This window comes from Mustela nigripes, chromosome 6 (genome assembly GCF_022355385.1).
Source record: "Mustela nigripes isolate SB6536 chromosome 6, MUSNIG.SB6536, whole genome shotgun sequence".
Lineage (NCBI taxonomy): Eukaryota > Metazoa > Chordata > Mammalia > Carnivora > Mustelidae > Mustela > Mustela nigripes.
Window position 1 is genome coordinate 68,995,390 of NC_081562.1, and position 18,391 is coordinate 69,013,780.

At 37.9% G+C, this 18,391-nt stretch overlaps 1 protein-coding gene across 1 annotated transcript in view; it reads right to left on the reverse strand.

The window, feature by feature from the left end:
- The window catches only part of IRAG2 (inositol 1,4,5-triphosphate receptor associated 2), a 122,043-nt gene that overhangs the window by 17,324 nt on the left and 86,328 nt on the right, over positions 1-18,391 (reverse strand). Inside the window, 7 exon segments of the mRNA XM_059404490.1 lie at positions 1,506-1,576; positions 4,159-4,266; positions 4,422-4,486; positions 4,587-4,633; positions 14,907-14,988; positions 16,012-16,159; positions 18,120-18,216. Coding sequence (XP_059260473.1) covers positions 1,506-1,576; positions 4,159-4,266; positions 4,422-4,486; positions 4,587-4,633; positions 14,907-14,988; positions 16,012-16,159; positions 18,120-18,216 — 618 coding nt within the window.

Consider the following 18,391-nt stretch of genomic DNA (forward strand, 5'->3'; position numbering starts at 1 on the left):
ATATAGTTATGTAGCTATCTATATGACTTCCAGAGTACTGATGTCTCATATCAACTTGAAACTTAAACTGATCTTATTTTACCTCCAAATTCTACTCTTCTTACTTCCTCCCTGTTCTCATGATATTCTATTCATTCTGTAGGATAAGCCATAAAAGCCCAAGTTTTCACATTTTTCCCATGCATCCCCAACCCCCATCATAGTTATCAGTTACCATGTACTATAAATTCTGTCCCCTCAGTCTCTCCCAAATTATTCTTTTCTCTATCCACAGTAAATTCACACTATCTTCATGCCTTGCCTGAATTGTTGTGATAGTAATCTAACCAGTACCCCATCTCCATTACTAACCCATTATTTTTAAGTTTCTTTATTTCTATCTTGTTTTGAGATGAGAAAAAATTCTTTTTCTCAAAAGACTACCATGAACAGTTAGAGGAGCTTAGATATTCTTCTGTGTTTTACAAGGGGCAACCGCTTTCGGCATGCTTACTGGCCAACACAACACTCTATATGCTTGATACTACAAGGAACAATTCCAAATCATATACCCAATCATTCCACTCCATTCAGACTAGAATGGTATAAAATTTTTATCTACCCTATTGCCCCAAATGTATCTATGCCACAACCATCTCTCATAACTTGAGTTAGCTTTCATGAGTCTCTGTTTCTTAAAACCAAATGTGCTTCACTAAAGCAATATTTATACACTGAGGAGAAAACAACAATACACACACACACACACAAACCCCAATGATACTGCTACTACTACTAGTACTAATCCCTTTTAACAGAGAAGCACTGATACATAAACAAGACCCTGAAGAAACATGGAATTGGATCCATAGTCTACTAGTTACTTCTCAATAATTATAAATTCATACAAGTGACAATGTACCTTATCTTTAAGGAAAGGAACTTAACTTTTTCAAATGTTTAAAGCAGTTTTCCAAGTGCCTGGATAGCATCAATACTATTCACAAAGTACCTCCTCCATGAGACTTGTCTGGGCTCTTACCCCAAACATTTTTCCTTTAAATCACTAACCATACTAAGAAATTATTACTGAGTAACTGTATGTTTCTTCCTTTAATTAAAACATGTTCTCTTAACTAGAACATAACTTTAAAGTAAATATCACTGCTCTATTTAACCTTATTTATTAACACCTTTGTTTACTTAAAAGTCCTCTACTGATAGATACTGACCTTGTTTCCAGGAGACCTTTGATGAATAAATGAGTGAATGAGTGAACAAAAAAATAATGTGAAGTCAGGAGGTCCTAGCTCTGACTTTACTGTGTGACCTTGAACATGTCACAAGGACTCTTTGGCACCAACTTTCTTGTCTATAAAACATTAGAATAATTAAATTCTATTAACTTCATAATATTTTAGAAGGATAAGATAGTGCTTTTAAGAGTATTCTGCAAAGTTAGAAGGACAGTTCTACCGCTGTAATATATCATTACCTTTACTGTTAATATACATATATTTCCTTACCAGATTTAACATGGTTTTGTCCTCACTCACAGAGCCTTGCTGTGCGATATTCTCAGGAGATGCACTTTTGCCTATGAGAAAAAGGGAACACACTAAACAGTTACCTGAGCAGTGACAAATAAAAGAGAAGGAAATAGTGAGGGTGACAATATGAACAGACTAGAAAATGTCAAAGACCTTAACATGTGACACAAATTATGTATCAAAAATTTTTAAATGTGCCCATGGACTAAAAATCAGGACTAGAACAGCTAAAGTTCCCAAGGGAGCCAGCCATTTAAGATTTCTTAATAGAAATGAGTATCTGTATAAATAGCCTTCAAGTAATAGTTTTTAAAATCTTTCTTAAGGCTGCTGCTGCTTTTTAAAATCAAACACATTACTAGTATATTTACAGAAGTTGGATGAAGGAAGGATGAACAATCAGCTTGCAAAACAGGTTTTTTTAAATCACAGATGTAAGGCTGATAACCAAGTATGATATCCTTCCAAAGCATGGTATCTTTCTTAAAAAAAGTCAAACTAAGAAACATAGGTACTTCTGGTTTATGCCATTCTTCTTTGTAATTTCCTTTTATTTTCGTGTACTTTATTTGTACTGCAATGTACTTGATAATGATTTTCCTCTTTACATGAGCCATTGTCTTGAATTTAGTTCATTACAGGCACAAAGTTAAGCAGCTATAAATAGGTTTTGTTTCTTTTTAAGAAAAAGAAATAGTTCAAGTATGTATTATATTTTTAAAATTTATAGGGAATTAAGAACAAAATGGTAACCACTTTCTTCAGAGATAAAATGCCTTTTCCCAATGAAAACTTTAATTTTTTGTTAGCTTTTAAGACAGATAGATTCATATGGTCCATAAATTTTAGAGTGTAAAATGTTTTATGGTAAAAATTTACCCTCCCATCCATGCCTATACGAAACTTACTTTCCCTCTCCATAAACAATGTTATTTAATTTTTGTCTAGCCTTTAGACTAGAGATACTTTATGCATACATAAAAACTTCTTCTCCTTTTTATTTTCCCACAGACTTTTATAGGCAATATGTAGTGTTTTGCATTTGGGTTATTTTTTTTTTTAAGAGACAATAATGCTTTGATATGCTTCTAAGAAAGTTTCCTTATATACATTTTATGGATGTATATTAGTATTCCATTACATGGAGATACCAATATATATTAACTAGGCTTCTTTTGATAATTAACTTGTCTCCAGTATTTTGTTATTATAGAAAATACTATAGTAAAGAAACTTACAAGTCATGGGAGTGTTTAGATCTATAGGATAAAGTCCCAGAAACTAAACTGTTTTATCACAGGATATATATATTTAACATTTTGGTAGGTATTGGCAAATTCTCCTCCATATTAATTATAATAATTTACATTCCCTACAGAAATGTATGAGATTTCCTTTTTTGCCCTACAAGCTAACCAACAGAGTGTAATCAAAGTTTTGTATCTTTGTCTACATGACTGGTGAAAAATGATATCTTGTGTAGTTCTAATTAAAATTTCTCTTATTCATGGGGTGCCTGGGTGGCTCAGTGGGTTAAACCCTCTGCTTTCAGCTCAGGTCATGGTCCCAGGGTCCTGGGATTGAGCCCCGCATCGGGCTCTCTGCTCAGCAGGGAACCTGCTTCCCTCTCTCTCTCTCTGCCTGCCTCTCTGCCTACTTGTGATCTCTGTCTGTCAAATAAATAAATAAAATTTTAAAAATAAATAAATAAAATTTCTTTTATTCAGTCTGAGCTAAAGTATGAAGATATTCTTCAGTTAAAATAAAGAATGGATTCTATTTCTACGATTTTACAACTCCTTTAGTCTATATCTCAACTTACGAATAAATTTTCCTTGACTGATTTATTTTAGTGTGTGTGTGTGTGTGTGTGTGTGTGTGTGTACGGAAGCCTATGCACTTCCCATCAGTATTCACTGTATGATGTCTCACTGGGAATGGTTGAGAGTAACTACCTGTTTTCACATTCAAGGAGCAAAAAAGGATGTGACGTTTTATCTAGTTAATTCTTTTGCCCCCTGAGTGGACCATCACGAATTGGCCCATTCTTTTAACTAAGCAGATTCTAATTAGGATTCTGAGAATTTGGGGGGTGGGGGGGAGAAAGCATGATGGGCACAAGTGGAAGGGCAGAAAAGCAGAAGAAGAGGTGGGGAACGGAGAGGGAATCTTAAGCAGGCTCCATGCTCAGGGCAGAGCCTGGTGCAGGATTTGATCTCATGACCCTGAGATCATTACCTAAGCCAAAAGCAAGAGTCAGACACGTAACCCACTGAGCCACCCAGGTGCCCCAAGATTCTGAGAATTTCCTAAGCAAGTGATTCTACACCTAAGCCACAGTAGAAACCCAGTTGTAGCCAGTCAATCTTTGTCATTAGGAAATATTTAAGTCCTATTAAAATATATTGTAATTTTTGTTCTTTCCACAGAACTTGGGGAAAAAATGGGAACACTAGCATATATGAAGGCTACAATTACCTCTCGGACTTCTTTTCCCTGAGTAGATCTTCAATTTCTTTTTTAAATAAAATGTTACTGAACTATGAAGATAGCTGCTCCAGCAGCTTACAGATTTAACTTACTTACTGCTTTGGAATGGAAACTATATTTGAATACTTCAATAGCTTACCTGTGATCTTTATCATACCAGAAGCTGATCTTGTATCTTCCTCTTTCTCACAGAGTGATTTACAGTCAAGGTCACCAGAAGCCATATTCAAAATTTCTGACCCAGAATCTATCAACAGGAAGAAACTAACAGCATGAACACTATGCAAAAAAGTTATTTGCCTATGTTGTTTTCACTTGCATTCACCTCAGCAGGCCATAGAAACCAAGCTTATAGTTATAATACTAATGCTCTATTCTTATATCTTTTCCAAGTTCACTCACCACTTGAAGTTAGAGTACTCTCTGTGGACAAAGTATGTCCAGGAGATGACAGTGTGGAACATTCCCTGTCAAGAGTAGAGGAAATATTTTGGAGTGTCAAGTCCAAAGAGTTCCTTAAAACTTAACCAAATATAACTTCAAATGCACATACACAAAAAAGCAAACCTGGACTGTGGCAGGCTCTCAGAATACAAGTGGTCAACACCATTCTCCTAAAAAAAAAAAAAAAGGAAAAACAATTTCAACAATTTGACATTTTTCATTCCAGAAACGTTGTTTTAAGCAAACATTTTCATACAATTTTAAATGGACCCATATTTATTGTGCTCTTTTAAAGAGGATATGGGAATGGGACGCTATAGGGCAGATTGATAAACATACTTTCTCCAAGTCGTACTTTCAAAAAAAAAAATCCAATTTTAAATATACTTACAAGTCCAATATTTAAAGAATACCTAATAAATTCTTGGGCAAAACAAATTCTAAACTTAAAGGGCAAATAGAGTTTATTTCATGAACTTAAGTCAAGTTGTCTTTTTAAACAGAACATTCTATGTAAACATAACACAACATTTCTATTGTCAAGTTGTCTTTTTAAACAGAACATTCTATGTAAACATAACACAACATTTCTATTTATGGAAATATTCAACCTAAAACTTTTGACCTGATGATTTAAAAATCGTTTTCAATTTTCTAGCTAGACAAATAATACCTTTTAAACTTAACCTCATTCTCAAAGATCTGGATCTTTGAGATCCTTATCTACATCAGCACCTATTACTTGTTGCTCAAACAGAGCTTAACAAAATCGTGGTCCCAGGCTGCCAGGGCAAGTGTTTGAAAGTCTTATTTGAACTTCTTAATCTTGATCAGAAGTTCCTAATTTAGAGGGAACTTTAGGACGTTAGGGTTGATTAGCACACTTACTCTCAAACAATACAGTGGGAACATGCATTACTCTTTAATAGTATGTTTTTCTAATACATCTATTTTCATCATTGGTTATGTAGGAATTTAATATTGAAAATTGAAACCAACTGAACATATCAAAAATGTGCGCAAACAACAAAGAGATGAAGACATTTACATATTCTATAACCCAGAAGAGAACTTATTAACAGCCACAACCCAACAACAGGTTTCAATGGAGGAACACTGTGTATCACACAGAGTATTTGGAATCTACCCCAGACTATATAGACTATCGCAACAGAAAAGTACAGGCTTAGTAACAGTTTGCAGAATACACAGTTAGGCAATATAATGACAGCATTTAAAATGTACAAAAGCCCTTTTATATAGCATCCCATCTCATTCTCCCAACAACCTTAGAAAATGGGTTTTAGCAAGAAAATATTTACTTATTTCAGGTAGAGAAAGTAAAACCAGTGAATAAAATAATTTCCCAGGAGTATTCTGAATAGTGGAATCAGCCTCCAAACCCAGTTCGAACTAATACAGTGTCCTCTCCACTGTGAACAGAACTGTGTCTGAGACCCCATAACCCAGGCTATTGGTGAGGCACAGACTTCCTAGTCACAGTCTTACACACTGGTACATGATTTAAACAGAAACGTTTAAGATGTTCAGTTCCAATGTTTAGAAGAATCGACAAATGTGCAAAGCAAGAATTTATACCTAATCCTACATATCAATGTTAGGCAATCTTCTCTGTTGTATTTCATTTTGTCTATGCTTTAAATGCCTTTGGGTCAGACCGTGTGTGCTTAAAGCCCATCACTACATCAGCTCGATTTAATTCATCAGTTTTCATCAAAACCTCAATTTGTCCCAGGAGCAGTGACAGAAGCCAGCCTGTCACACACACAAAACTACAGTCCTTGTCCCAGAGAGGTTTGTAAGCCAGTCAGGAAGACAAATACATAAAATCAAAAATTATATAGGCAACACTCCATAGAGGAAAGTAATATGCAAAGAACAGAAGGGGGTTATATTTGAATTATATTTTGAAGAGAAATTATTCCTTATAACTTACAGGTAAATGATAACTCTATCATTAAAATATTTAAGAGATGCATTAGTAATTATTATATGCTTATTTAACTATATTCCAATATATATGTAAGAAATGAAGCTATAAAAAAGGAAAATATTAAATATCCTTCAGTTTCATCAAGTATCATATGTCATAAACGTCAACAAGGATTCGTTCCTTAACAATAATTTAAAAATCAGGCACACTTAACACCCTATAACATATAAAAATTTGATAATATATGGCTTGAAATGATACTTATTACTGTACTATAATTAATACATATAATAATATTGCACTAATTAAAAACCTAATTTTTAAAGGATTTTTATTTATTTGACAGAGAGAGAGAGAGATCACAAGTAGGCAGAGAGGCAGGCAGAGGGAAAAGGGGAAGCAGACTCCCTGCTGAGCAGAGAGCCCGATGTGGGGCTTGATCCCAGGACCCTGAGACCATGACCTGAGCCGAAGGCAGCGGCTTAACCCACTGCGTCCCCCAGGTACCCCAAAAAGTTAATTTTGTCTGAAAAAAACTAATTATACCTATTAGGGTTACAGATACCTGTATCAGAACTTAAGAGATATAAAAGAATACAGTCACTTTCTATTTAATTAAACTGACTTCTAACATGGGGAGAAAGGAAACACATCATTTCTATAGACTTTAAAAAAAAAGTCTCATTTAAAATCAAAATACAGCAGAAATAGTTTACTTCCTTTATATTATAAATTAGTCTTATTTGCTGTAATATTCTGTATAAGCCTTTCTGTTCAGTACCTTTTATGTGAAACATTTGAGTGAGAAATTTTAATATAGATTAATAATTCTGTAATTTTGGAGAAATGTCACAAATTTAGTAGTTACACATGATTGTTCTGAAACAGTTGCTAGGTAAGCAATTGGATATTACTTCCAATCCGTTAGTCTTTATAAATCTCACTGATCAGGAAAAAAACCAATATACAACATATCTCAACCCCATATTTTCATAAATTTGATCTAACAGCATTTTCTCCCTTCTTACAAGTGTAACTGGACAAAAGAAGTTTTTCAGATTTAGAACTATAGTTAATGAAATTGGAAATACAACTCCTCAGGGTATCTCTGCATATGGAGTGGGGGTGGGAAATAACTTGGCAAAATTTTCCACAACTGTGTCCTTTTTTTTCCCCAGCATCAAAAGTCACCACTATTCAAACCAGCATCCCAGACTCACAGGAAACCCTAACCCCCACACCGCTATCAAGACCTGGGCAAATCATGAAAAAGATAACCTGCTGGCTATATTTCAAAACCAAGCAAAGCTAAGAAGTTGACTAAGAGCAAGAAAAAGAGTTCAGATGACAGACTTACTTGCACGTAGAACACTGGCTCAAGTCAATGAGTCTCACACATGTCGAAAGCACAGAGCAGGAAGAACGTTCTTCCTGCGCAAGCCATTCAAATATCAACCTGCATAACATTTACATGAAAATCCAGGGTCCAGCCCATTTGCTTTTGACAGCGTCTACTGGAGGGTGCGGTAGCCAAGGTGCTCATGGAACAAACTGAAACATATTCTCCCATGGGCTGGGTCAGCAAACACAGGCCACACAGGCACATGTGCACACACACACGCACACACACATGCACATCAGTATTATTTCAATATTCAGGTAGGAGAAGTTAAAGAATAATAAGAAATCGCTTTTAAGATATTCGTAAGGGTAATTACAGGCTTAGATAATTTCCTGGGGTTACTTCATTTTTGCTCTTCTAGATGAAATGTTTCTTCATCTGTAGATTTTATGATTAGAAACTCTTGCACTAATCTACATTCACCTTATCAATGTAATTTTTGCTGATAGGTCTATTGTAGGTGATTGGTGCCACTCAAACAAATTAATAGGATTCTCCGAGAAAAAAACTGCAAGTCCATAGGGTCCTATTTCATTCTAACTTTAAAAATGCCCTGGGTAGCTCAGTGGGTTAAGCCTCTGCCTTCAGCTTGGGTCATGATCTCAGGGTCCTGGGATCCAGCCCCGCTTCAGGCTCTCTGCTCGGCAGGGAGCCTACTTCTCCCTCTCTCTCTGCCTGCTGCTCTGCCTACTTGTGATCTTTGTCTGTCAAATAAATGAAATCTTTAAAAACAAAAAAAATGCCCTGGACTCAGGGCCAGTTTTGGTGTTCTAAAAAGAGAAAGAATGTAAAATTGAATGCCAAAAGATCACAACTACTGTAACCTAAAGAAAAGTAAAATTCCTCACAAGTTTTTTTTTTTTTTTTTTAATTTGTAACTAAAAGGACACCACACCCTCAGATCTACAGGACACACCTACCACAATGAGGTTCATCTCTAGTGCAGTTATCAGTCAACTTCTACAGGTCCCTATTTTGCAACAGGCAATGTTATTTATTCTCCAAGGTTATTAATGCCACACTACACACAGCCCAAGAGAACAGGACAGACAATGGCAGAAAATCTTCTGAGATATTACAAAATTCATTCTGTCCTTTGTCTCATAAGTTGCCTCCTCCTAGTGATAGTCTATCTTAAACAAAAAACATGTAATAACACGAGGGACACCTCAAAGGGATAGCAATACACTTAATTTCTTTTTTTTTTTTTAAACAGCCAAAGTAAAAACAGAGAAATTCATCTTCATATCTTCTGACTGAGATAAGGTATCTTTTTCCTCCTCCCCCTCCTCCTCCTCTTTTTTTTTAAAGGTAGGTACGGTGCCCAGGGTAAAGCCCAAAATGGGCTTGAACTAACCACCCTGAGATGAAGTCCTGGGCTGAGATTAAGAGTTGGATACCCAACCAACTGAGCCACCCAGGCATCCCTCTTTTTTTTTTTTTTAATTTATGTGTGGTTAATATTCAGTGCTATATTGGTTTCAGATATACAAGATCGGGATGTGACAGATCTGCACACTACATAATGCTCATGGCAAGGGATCTTCTGACCTTCACGATGCTGATCATTCTGATCCTGGAGGACAGTCACAGCTGCTATTTTTGAGGGTTTACTGGGAACCAGGAACTTCACATACATACTATAAAGTGTCTTGGTGGGGTCAGATCTGAGACTGGAATAGGTGAACAGAATCATTTTCATAATCAGTTTCATAATCATAGAATTTTCATGAAGTTCCTGAATTTTTGGAGTTTTTGGGAACTCACACAGGTACCTAAGCACATGTCTAGTTTGGCACTTGGGTTGCTTGCTGTTCAGACTCCACGGTGGAAGCAGTGATTAAGGAATAGATGACAGACTGTACGGTGAGACAGCTGGGCCCTGGAGAGAAACTGCCAAGCGTGAAGAAGAGTTGAGGAAGTTGTGCTAAATGGACCACCAGGCCTAGCTCCTGAAGGGAGCCGCAGTACTGGAGGCAGTGGGAGGCTGCTGCTTACTGACCACTGTGTCTCCCAGCCTGCTGGATTATTTATGTGCCTTGAAATTCACAGAGAGGGAAATTTGAACAATCCCATCACAAGCAATCTACCCAGCACCACAGGAAGACCTGAAGGGAGAACTGATCTCTCTACCAGCCAGGGAGAGAAGATTCCCTAGGTGATCAGACACAGAGCTCCAAGGAGGTCAACATGGAGGGCCGGTGGGCAGAAGGGATCATGAACAAAGAAGACTGCATAGATATGAGTGGTGAAACCAGCTTCTTTTCCCCACAATCTTTGGGGGAGATTACATCTCTTTCCCTGGGACCCACTACTTGGTGGGGCCTGGAGGATATTAGGAGTTATCAGTATATGTCCCTAGAGATCATTGGAAATGTTGAGAAGGGACCCCAGGGAGATGAAAGGCTTTCCTATTCAGCAGCAAGTGGGGAAAAAGAATTAAGATCTGTCTTCTCTCTAAATATGGCCAAATTGGTTTGTCTTCAGTGGATTGGTTAGGCTAGAACTTAGCCATTGCAGATATGTATATGCATACATGTATTGTATGTATTGTGTGTTTGAAAACTCAAAAGAACCCTGAAAAGTAGTATCTGTTTCACAGGGGACACAGAGAGGTAAATTCAAAGAGGTTAGACTTGTCCAAGTTAACACAGCTAACAAGGAATGGCGTCAGTCTTAAATTCAGGCCTGCTTGATTCTAAAACCTATGCTATGTGGCTAAAAATTCTAAGTCATTGGTGGGAAAACTTTTAAATAAAGACAAAAGTAACAGAACAGATTAAGTAACCTTTGTGTGCCTATTCTGCAGATTCAGCTCTTACTAACCTGTGACCAATCTAGTCTGTCACCCACTAAAACCACCCACTCATTGTTTTGATGCAAATCCCAGATATCAGACATTTCAGTCTGAATCTCTAAAAGACAAGGATTGGAATAATTTTCCTCTTTTCTCTCTACATTACAATATGAATTTTCTTGGTCAATAAAGGAACTTTTTATTTCCCAAGAATGTCCCAAACTGAGCCCCCAATACTTTTTTTATTATGAAATGTTCTTCTTGAGACAATAATCTTGTGAGAGTTCTTGGCTCACTCAGAAAGATCCTCTTCAGAATACAGATATTCACTTTTACCTCACCCTGTGCTTTCTGAAAAGGATGCTGGAATGCAGCTTCTTCTATGAATATGGGAGACGAATAAAAAATAAATCTCCAGTTCTCAAGAATGCCCCAAGAAAGGAGGCAGAAAACAATGGAGCAAGGTTGTCAACTCAACAATGTCCCTGAGTGCTCAATCTTGATGTTTTAAATAGGCCCTGGAGCGGGACGCCTGGGTGGCTCAGTTGGTTAAGCAGCTGCCTTCGGCTCAGGTCATGATCCCAGCGTCCTGGGATCGAGTCCCACATCGGGCTCCTTGCTTGGCGGGGAGCCTGCTTCTCCCTCTGCCTCTGCCTGCCATTCTGTCTGCCTGCGCTCGCTCTCTCCCTCTCTCTCTCTGACAAATAAATAAAATCTTAAAAAATAAAATAAAATAAATAGGCCCTGGAGGGAGCACAAGAATACAAGAATAAGTATGTAAACAGGCATCCTGTAAGTTTTAACAGGCAGCTACCACACACCAGATTTATGTCAAGTGCCAGATGTATATTGTTAATGGCCAGACAGAGGCACTCTCCACCAGGTTTCTAATCTCCTACAGAATAAATACAAGAAAACAAGGAATTACCAGGCCACCAGAGTATATAGGTGACAACAAGGAGGGCAAAGAGTTACTGGGATCTAAAAGGAGGCGGCAAACTCACTTTTTTCCCTGAGTGGGATAGTTGAGAAAGGGGGAAACAGGCCTGAGAGACGGGACTTCTCCACAGTTACACAGAGGTAGCAACAGGGGAAAACCTCATCATCTCTCAGCTTCTAATTATTCTGATTTCTACCTCTAGTCCAGAAGGACAGGAGATGCTTCACTGTAAACATTTCTTGCTACCATGACAAGGTTTTATGGAAGAGCTAGTTTTGAACTGGGTCTCAGCCCATTTCTCATAGAGTTTGAGAAACGGACAAGTGCATGTGTTCTGGGCAGAGAGAACAGTATAAGCAGGCTTTTGGAGTATATTCCGATGACAAACGCTACTCTGTTTCGCTGACCATGCAGGGACAACCACAAAACAATGGGAATGGATGGAAAGGCAGGTTGTGACCAGATTCGACAGAGGCTCGAAGACCAAATCAAGCTGCTGCTTATGAAGGCTATCAAGGGTGACAAAAACCCTATAGTTTGAAGACAAAGACTTAAGAAAATGCTACAATTTATGAGTCACTGGAGTAGCCACAGATTATGTTTTTTTATAATTTTAAGCTCATATTCCATTCTAATTCCCTGCACTTATTAACAAAAATACTTAGAAAATGGTTTTCTCGGGAGGACTTTCTATTTGTTTAGAGATGGCTGTGGGGAGTCCGAGGGGTAGGAAGTGAGGATCTGCTCAAGGGACAGGCATGAAAGAGGGACTCACGCAGTGGCCGTGCTGCAGACCAGACACCTGGGAAGGGAAATGTGAGAAGTGGTGCTTTCAGCCACCAAGTACAGCCAACGGACTAGCTCCTGGGGACTCTCGAAGAATGACACAGAAGACAGCATGAAAACCTCAGAGAGTGCATACATTTTCCCAGGGAAGGTTGACAGGAGTTTCTATTATGGTCTGTTAGCTCCTGTTTCTTAATAGTGTCAAGGCCACAGACTAAACCTGTCATATGTCCTAATGAGAGTGGATTAGGAGATCCTTTTAGATAGCACATTTCTTAGCCAAAAAACTACTTCTAAGGTAATTATGAGTAATTATTATGATCGAGAGGTCTAAATTCATTGTTCTAAGAGGGGCTGTGAGAAAGGTTTATCCTTTGAAGTGAGACAAACTTGAATTTGAACCCCATGTTTGCTAGTTACCTCTGGAGTGATCTTGAGTAAGTTATTTAACCTCTCTGAACCTCAGTTGTCTCATCTATAAAAGCAGAGAATACCTACCAAAGTTGTGGAGAAGATTAATAACATGGCATGTGGACATGCTTTCCTACAAAGTGCCAGGTACACAACTAATACCTGTTTCTTCCCCCTTGTTGGTGAAATCAGTGCCAGATAAAAGGGGAATTACTAATAACCAAACATCCTATAAGCTTCCTAGTCCAACTTCCTTTATTAAACTTTATAAGAACTGCTAAGTAATAGCAAAATAGATTCATTTCCTTTTTCTTTCCTTTTCTTAGCTACTCAATAGGATGGGTACTAAGGAACAGAAAAATGTCAGATACACTTGAGAGAAATAATAAAAATAATTCACATAACTCAGTAGTAAAAAGGACCCCATTTTTTAAAATGGGTAAAGATCTGGGTAGACATAGCTCCAAAGATGTATACGTGGCTGACAAGAACACAAAAAGATGTTCAACGTCATTTGTTATTAGGTAAAAACATACCCAAACCATCAAAACTACTTCACACTTGTTAAGATGGCTATAATATAAAAACAAAAACAAAAACAGGGGTGCCTGGGTGCCTCAATGGGTTAAAGCCTCTGCCTTCAGCTCAGGTCATGATCTCAGGGTCCTGGGATCGAGCCCTGCATCAGGAATCTCTGCTTAGCAGGGAGCCTGCTTCCCCCTCCTTCTCTGCCTGCCCCTCTGCCTACTTGTGATCTCTGTCTGTCAAATAAATAAATAAAATCCTAAAAAACAAAAACAAAAACAGACAAATGTTGACAAGGATTTAGAGAAACTAGAATACTCTTACATTGCTTGTGGGAATGTAAAATGGGGTAAACACTTTGGAAATTTGTTTCGCAGTTCCTCAAAATGGTAGAGTTACCATATGATGTAGGAATTCTACTCCTAGGTATATACCCAAATGAATACCAATATGTGTACACAAAATCTTACACACTAACATTCATAGTAACATCATTCATGTAGCCAAAAAATGTTAACAACCTGAGTGCCCATCAACTGATGGGTGGATACAACAAAATGTGGTATATCCATACACTGGAATACTATTCAGTTATAAAAAGGAATGAAGTACTGATACATGCTACAACATGGGGGAACCTTGAAAACACTATACCAAGTGAATGAAGCCTGTTGCAAGAGGCTACATATTATATTATTCCATTTATATGAGATATTCAGACTAGGCAAATGTGTAAGGGATAGAAAGTAGATTAGTGATTGTCTCAGACTGAGGTTGGGGATGGGGGGAATGGGGATAGACTGTCAATGAGCATGAGGCTTCTTTTTAGGATGATCAAAATGTTTTAAAATTAATTTTGGTGATGACTGTGTAATTCTGTGAATTTATTTAAAAACATTTAATTGATCCAATTGTTTAATATGTGAATTATATCTCAATTAAGCAATGAAAGAAAAAGGAAGAAGGATGGGTTATTATATCCTGAAACAGAACTGTGGGCTCCATTTGATTGAGAAAATTATGGCCAGGCTTAGGTTGTAGACTGAGGGAGGCACTCCACACATACCTCCATAACCTGGAGAGTTTGCCTAAATGATATGTTATTCAGTATTACTCTTTTATATTATATTATTTTTTTTATTTAGGTGGAGAAGTATGATTAGCACCTGACTGCAGCAATGAATACTCTATGAGCATTGCCCTACTTTGTGACTTTTTACAAAGTACAAGCACATCAAATATTACCTGGGCTTGGCTTCAATTCTTAGAGAGACAATAAGACCTGAGACGTCTTAGAGTCATGAGTGAATTTTAAGTCCCAAACCAGCCTGCCTCTTTAACAAAATCTTCAGTGTACTTCACCAAAAATCTCCTTTTGGCTTCCTTGAGTTTATACTACAGAAGGGACGGAAAACCGCCAAATGGCTGAATTTTAATTTCTTGCCATCAAATGTTGGCATTTTTCAGGCATCTGTGTTTTGTGGTGTAAGATTCATACTTGCTGTAAGAATGCCCATAATACTTCAAATACACACACACACACACACACACACACACATCCCCCCATAGAAGATGACCAGGATAACAGTAGTACTAAAAATAAAATAGAAATATAGTCAAATGCTCACTTCCATCTTTAGGTCATCATTCATCCTGATGCAACCGGAAAGATCTGATCCTAGGTAGGGGCCAACTTTAGGGCCTGGGCACCTGACAATAGAAAACAAAGTTCCTTACTAGAGAGAGAAAGACCGAGAATTTTGGCAGATATCAAATGCTTCCCTTCCCTGTCCCAACTTAACCAAATTTCTAATTAAGCTCATGGTTTTAGTAAGATATAAGGAAAGAAGCACCAACCTCCACCGGAGAGAAGTCGCAAACCATAGAGAAGCTAGCCAAAAATAAAAATAAAGAATTTGCAATTCAAAGTCTTGCTTCCTTACCCTTGGTACAGAAAGGAAACTTCATGGGAGTGGACAGTGCGCACAAACTCCACTGACATTCTGAAACGTTTCCTAAGGAAGTTCAGTCTGCGTACTCAGAAAGGTGAGCACAGAGGAACTTGGGTAGAGGGTGGGTGTGGGGGCAGGGATTTGCAGAGGCTCATTAGCCTTGAGGAAGAAGGAATATGCTCAAAACCAACCGCTTAATTTAGCAATAGATAGTAGATTCCTAAAGACTGGGAAACATTCAGCTAGCCTAATTTGTCTTTTACATTTTAGAATGGACATTAGGGGATTCAAAGAACAAGAAAAGTCACTTCAAGAAAACTATAGAGATATCTTTGTTTTAAAATTGCAAATTTTCAGAAAGTCAGAAGTTCCATTTTAAGAACTCCATAATAAAGACATGATGCTCTCAGGATACAAAAGTCTAACTGAGGGGTGCCTGGGTGGCTCAGTGGGTTAAAGCCTCTGCCTTCAGCTCAGGTCATGATCTCAGGGTCCTGGGATCGAGCCCCGCATCGGGCTCTCTGCTCGGCAGGGAGCCGGCTTCCTCCTCTCTCTCTCTCTGCTTCTCAGCCTACTTGTGATCTCTGTCTGTCAAATAAATAAGTAAAATCTTAAAAAAAAAAAAAAAAAGAAGTCTAACTGACTAAATGTCTTGGCAATCCCCCTGGGGCAAATAATACATCATATGTTAATAAAAATAATAATAAAGAAATGTCTAGGCAATAAAAAAAAAGGCCACCTGTGAAGAACAGGGTAAGTATATTCTGCTCGTTTAACTTACTTGCGTCTTCTAGTCACATCCAAAGCTCCATCTTCTAATTCTCCATAGTTGGGCCTTTCACATGAAACCTGGATTCTTTTGGCTACACCTGAGAAAAGTGTCAATTCCAGTCTTGGAATTGCTGTGAGACTCTCTACATGCAAGACATCTGCAGAACAGCCAAGAATAAAACCAAAAATTTATTTCTGGTTTAAACTAGATAATAAATACACATTTATTTATTTATATTTATTTTTATATATAATAAATACGTGCTAATATATTTAATAATATATAAATTTTATATATATATAAATTATATGTGTGTATATATGAATGTACGTATATATAAAGCAGAAGTCAACTCAATTCTATTAACCCTCCCCCTCCTTGATGCTTAGTTACATAAAGTGAAAATGCCATTTTTTTAAAGCAGAGTGGGGAAAGGGCAGAAAATAATTGCCTAAAAGCAGCTAGATGGGTTAACAATCTGCAGCCAGAGGGTAAAATACAGCCAGCTGCCTGTTTTTGTAAATAAAGTTCTCCTGTAACACAGACACACCCATTCATTCACTCCACGGCTGCGTGTGATACCAAGTAGTTGCCGCAGAAATCACACAGCCGCCAGAGCCTGAAGGGTTTACTGTCTGCCCCTGACAGAAACGGCTTTACCAACTCCTGAAGACAAAATGGTCAGACATGGTGATGGGGACCCGTTAGAAACAAAGGAAATAGGGTAACAGACCACATGTTTTGGAGGAAGCCATCTTAGGTGTCTTTTTCCGAGTATAGGAAAGAGTAATAGGAAAAAACAGAGGCTTGGGGTTCATCAGAAAGTTTTCATTCAAACGCTCATTCTGCCACATACTAGTTGTGTGTTCTTGGATACGCACCTCAACCACTCTGAGCCTCAGCTTATTTGCTTGTGAAGTAACACGTGACCTTAGGCAAATTACTAAGTCAATATTCCTCTGTTTCCTTATCCCTCTTATCTTACATTAGCATCTTCTGGCAGGGATGTGGTGAGGATTAAATGAGGTAATAGTGACATTAAGAGCAGAGAACAGGCATCTGCAGGCACTGTAGGATTGTGATTGTGTTATTATTCCTAGGTTAGTGTGAGTAAAATATCTCTGTAAAGCCGTATGCTATTGATTGATACAAAGTGGCTGTTCCACTAGTCATGGTAGTAGTTTTCCCTTCTCTAGTTGAAATGATCCACAGATGAGTCTACTTGCTCTTTATTTCATCTTAACTTTATTTTGAAAACCATCCCATGTCTTTTGGTCATTTCAGAACCAGCCATTAACTTTTGCTTTCAGCCACATCTCGGTTGTGATGAGAGATGTCACCACCATGAGCATTTCCTAAGATGAAATTCATTCTCCTTGACCTGACACTGAGTCATAGTACACAATTTGTCCCACAACCTGCTCCAAACTTATATTCTACTGCATCACAACCAAACTCATTCTAAAAAAGACTTGTCCAGCTTCGATTCTTCTTCAAACACTTGAGGCTTTTGCATTCTTCTGTTTCATTTTGTCCTCCCCAGCTAAAACTCTTTTTCCATCCTTTTTGCAATTCCAAAAAGCAACCCATCTTTTAAGGCCTGCTTCAACTCTCATTTCTTCTATGAAGCCTTCTTGGACTTCTCTGGGTCCATTGTAATCTCCCTGATAATCTGTGATATTTTAGGATTTATTTTTTATTATAGAGAATATTATACAGAAATATGGGGCCTTGCACAGAGTAGGTGCTCCAACAGAAGTTGACTGAGAGAATTCAAGGATAAATATTTGAGTATTCAACAACTTTTCCTGTACAAATATAATTGTGATTAATGACTTTCCTTTTTTTTTTTTTTTAAGATTTTATTTATTTATTTATTTGTCAGAGAGAGTGAGCACAGGTAGATAGAGAGGCAGGCAGAGGCAGAGGGAGAAGCAGGCTCCCTGCTGAGCAAGGAGCCAGACGTGGGACTCGATCCCAGGACGCTGGGATCATGACCTGAGCTGAAGGCAGCTGCTTAACCAACTGAGCCACCCAGGCGTCCCATTTCAAAAAGAACCTCACCCTCAGCCATGCCTGATAGGGTCGGTGTAAGGGAGGCAGCTATCCATGCTTACCTAGCGGAGGTGTATACCAGCTCGTATATATGAAGGTCAGGAGTGTCTGATGTAGTCTTGCTTCTTGACCACTATATCGTTTATGGCAACACTGCTTCTGAACAGAAAATTAAATAGTATTAGCTATCTAAAGGGTATAACATATTTCATTATCATCTTCATCTCCAAAGGTAGAAAGAATATCACTGGTCTAAATAACCCTGTGAGAGAGGTCAAGAAGAACATAAAAGATCCCAAGTAATAAAACTTTCAACCTTTTGATCGAAAGCGAT